This window comes from Lupinus angustifolius, unplaced genomic scaffold, assembly GCF_001865875.1.
Source record: "Lupinus angustifolius cultivar Tanjil unplaced genomic scaffold, LupAngTanjil_v1.0 Scaffold_118, whole genome shotgun sequence".
In the NCBI taxonomy this organism is placed as follows: Eukaryota; Viridiplantae; Streptophyta; class Magnoliopsida; order Fabales; family Fabaceae; genus Lupinus; species Lupinus angustifolius.
In genome coordinates, this window is record NW_017724979.1 from 995,979 (window position 1) to 998,426 (window position 2,448).

At 35.5% G+C, this 2,448-nt stretch overlaps 1 protein-coding gene across 1 annotated transcript; it reads right to left on the bottom strand.

Annotated features, from left to right (window-relative positions):
* Positions 1-430: 430 nt before the first annotated feature.
* On the bottom strand, positions 431-1,585 carry LOC109339875. Its single transcript, XM_019577405.1, has one exon. It carries the CDS (start codon positions 1,583-1,585, stop codon positions 431-433), a length of 1,155 nt encoding a protein of 384 aa, XP_019432950.1.
* Between the last annotated feature and the right edge of the window lie 863 nt (positions 1,586-2,448).

The following is a 2,448-nucleotide window of genomic DNA, read 5'->3' on the forward strand; positions in this document are numbered from 1 at the left end:
ATGATGACCTTGGTTGTTTACTGATCTGGCAACTATCACAAATTCTATTTGGTATTTGAATTGAGGGCAAGCCATGAACCATGTTCTTTGCTTTCATGAGACTAATGTCTTTGAAGTTCATATGACCCAATCTCATGTGCCATAACCATACATCTTCACTCAATGTCTCAGTATTAAGATATTGAGACTCAATGGCATTGAGATTTACCTGGAATGTTCTATTTTGAGTCAGGGGAGCCTTGATGATTTTCTTTCTGGTGGAGTCAAATATCTCAAGCTCACCATCTTGCATACTCACAGAGAATCCTTTCTCCAGTAGTTGGCCAAGGCTGATCAGATTGTGACTCATGTTTGGCACAAAGAGTACTTCAGAGATCAAAACATTCTTTCCATCTTGTTTTCTGATCACAACATCACCAATTCCTTCTGCTTATATAGTCCTATTGTCAGCAAACTTCACTCTACTCTTCTTGCTGGAATCAAAGTTGACAAGCCACTCTCTATGTCCTGTCATGTGGTTAGAACATCCAGAATCTACATACCAAATTTCTTCACTGTTGTTGCCTTGGCTTGTAGTCATCATCAACAAAATTGGTGAGTCATCATTGGCATACTCATTGTCTTCCTTCACCATGTGTGCTTCATCATTGTGCTGCCTATTGTTAGTATCTGAGTGTCTTGGCTGAGATTGACACTCAGATGAGAAATGTCCCATCTTAGTGCTATTGAAGCATTTTATTCTTCTTCTATCAAGTTTCTTCTTTCCTTCTCTCCAATTGCTATCACCTCCTCTCTTTGAGTAACTTGATGCTTGATCAAGATCAATTCCTTCTTGATCTTGTGCTCCTAAATTGGCCAAATTCTTTCCCCTGAAGTCTCTTCCCCTTCCTCGGTTTCTTACATTATTTCTGCCAAGATATCTCCCCTTCTTAAAGGTTTGAGCTTGTAGTGCTTGGTTAACTTTATCAGTTGACCTCTCAATGAGCCTCTGCTCATGAGCCTCGAGGGACCCCTGAAGATCTTCTAATTTGAGGTCTTCCAGTCTCTTTGACTCTTCAATAGCAACTACTATGTGATCAAAGTTGGGGGTGAGAGTTCTCAGAATTTTCTCTATAATAGCTTGATCTGCCATGCTTTCACCATATGCCTTCATCTGGTTTGTGAGGCAGATTACTCTATTGAAGAATTGGGCAATTTTCTCATTTGGTTCCATCTGCATCAATTCATATTGTCTCCTCATGGTTTGGATTCTGACTTTCTTTAGTAGTTTTGCTCCCTTGTTGCATTTTTTCAATATTAGCCATGCTTCTTGTGATGTTTGAGCTGAGGCAATCTTCTCAAAGTGTGCCTCATCAACACATTGATGTAGAAGACACATAGCCTTGCAATCTTTCCTCTTGTTCTCCCTATATGCCACTCGTTCTTGTTCTGATGGGTCTGCTTCTAATTGAGGATAACTGAACTCAACAATCTCTGCAATTTCTTGAAATCCCATGATTGCTCTCATTTGGATGTTCCATCTGTTCCAGTTCTTTTCATCAAGAACTGGTAGGCTTGCTGGGAAGCTTGTACTTGTGTGTCCCATTGAGATGAAGATGATGAGGAGGAGAAGAAGTGAAGATGAGACAAGTGAGTGATCTACCTAAGGCTCTTGATACCAATTTTGTTGGAGAAAAATGAGTGCCACTGCACTGAGAAGAAGAAAAACAAAGAAGAAGTGTGTTGCTAACCAGAAGAAGAATGAAAATGAATTAAGTGTGTGTTAGTTAGAGATGAGAAGAGGAAGTATTCAATGAATTACACTCCATGTATATTGATTATGAATCAATGTTTAACAAAGCTATTTATAGCAACCAAAGCATTCAACTAACTAAACTAACTTTTGAATACTTTCCTAAAATAGAAGCCAACTAACTAACCATTCTAACAACAGTTCTCTCAAATTTCGTTTTCTTAATTAAATGAAAATAAAAATTGCATTCAAAATATTTTTTTGCAAGTTTACAAAAGCCAAATGATTACTTTTTTACCAATACAATGATTTTGGAGTTTTATAGAGTAAACATGAAATTTCTATCCAAACTGAGTTTTTGGATACTTTAAAATTCAAAGAATTATTTTATATCGATTGTGGGTATTACTATAATTTTTAGCTTTATAAAAATTATTGGGATTATTTTTGTTACGAAAAAAGATATTTTTTAGGAGTCCTGGGATCCAAAATTACCTGATTTAGATTCCTTAAATTAGGAAGATAATTAATTTCAAAAACACATAAAATTGTAAATATAATAATAATATGATTTAAGTTGGAGAGGAAATATGTTTTTTCCTTAAGTATATCGAGAATATTAAGATGTTTGATTTGTTTTTCTAAATAGTCATGTGCCAAATCCAAATATAAATACAGGTTTGCTCACATATAAAAAAACTATAAATACACATAAA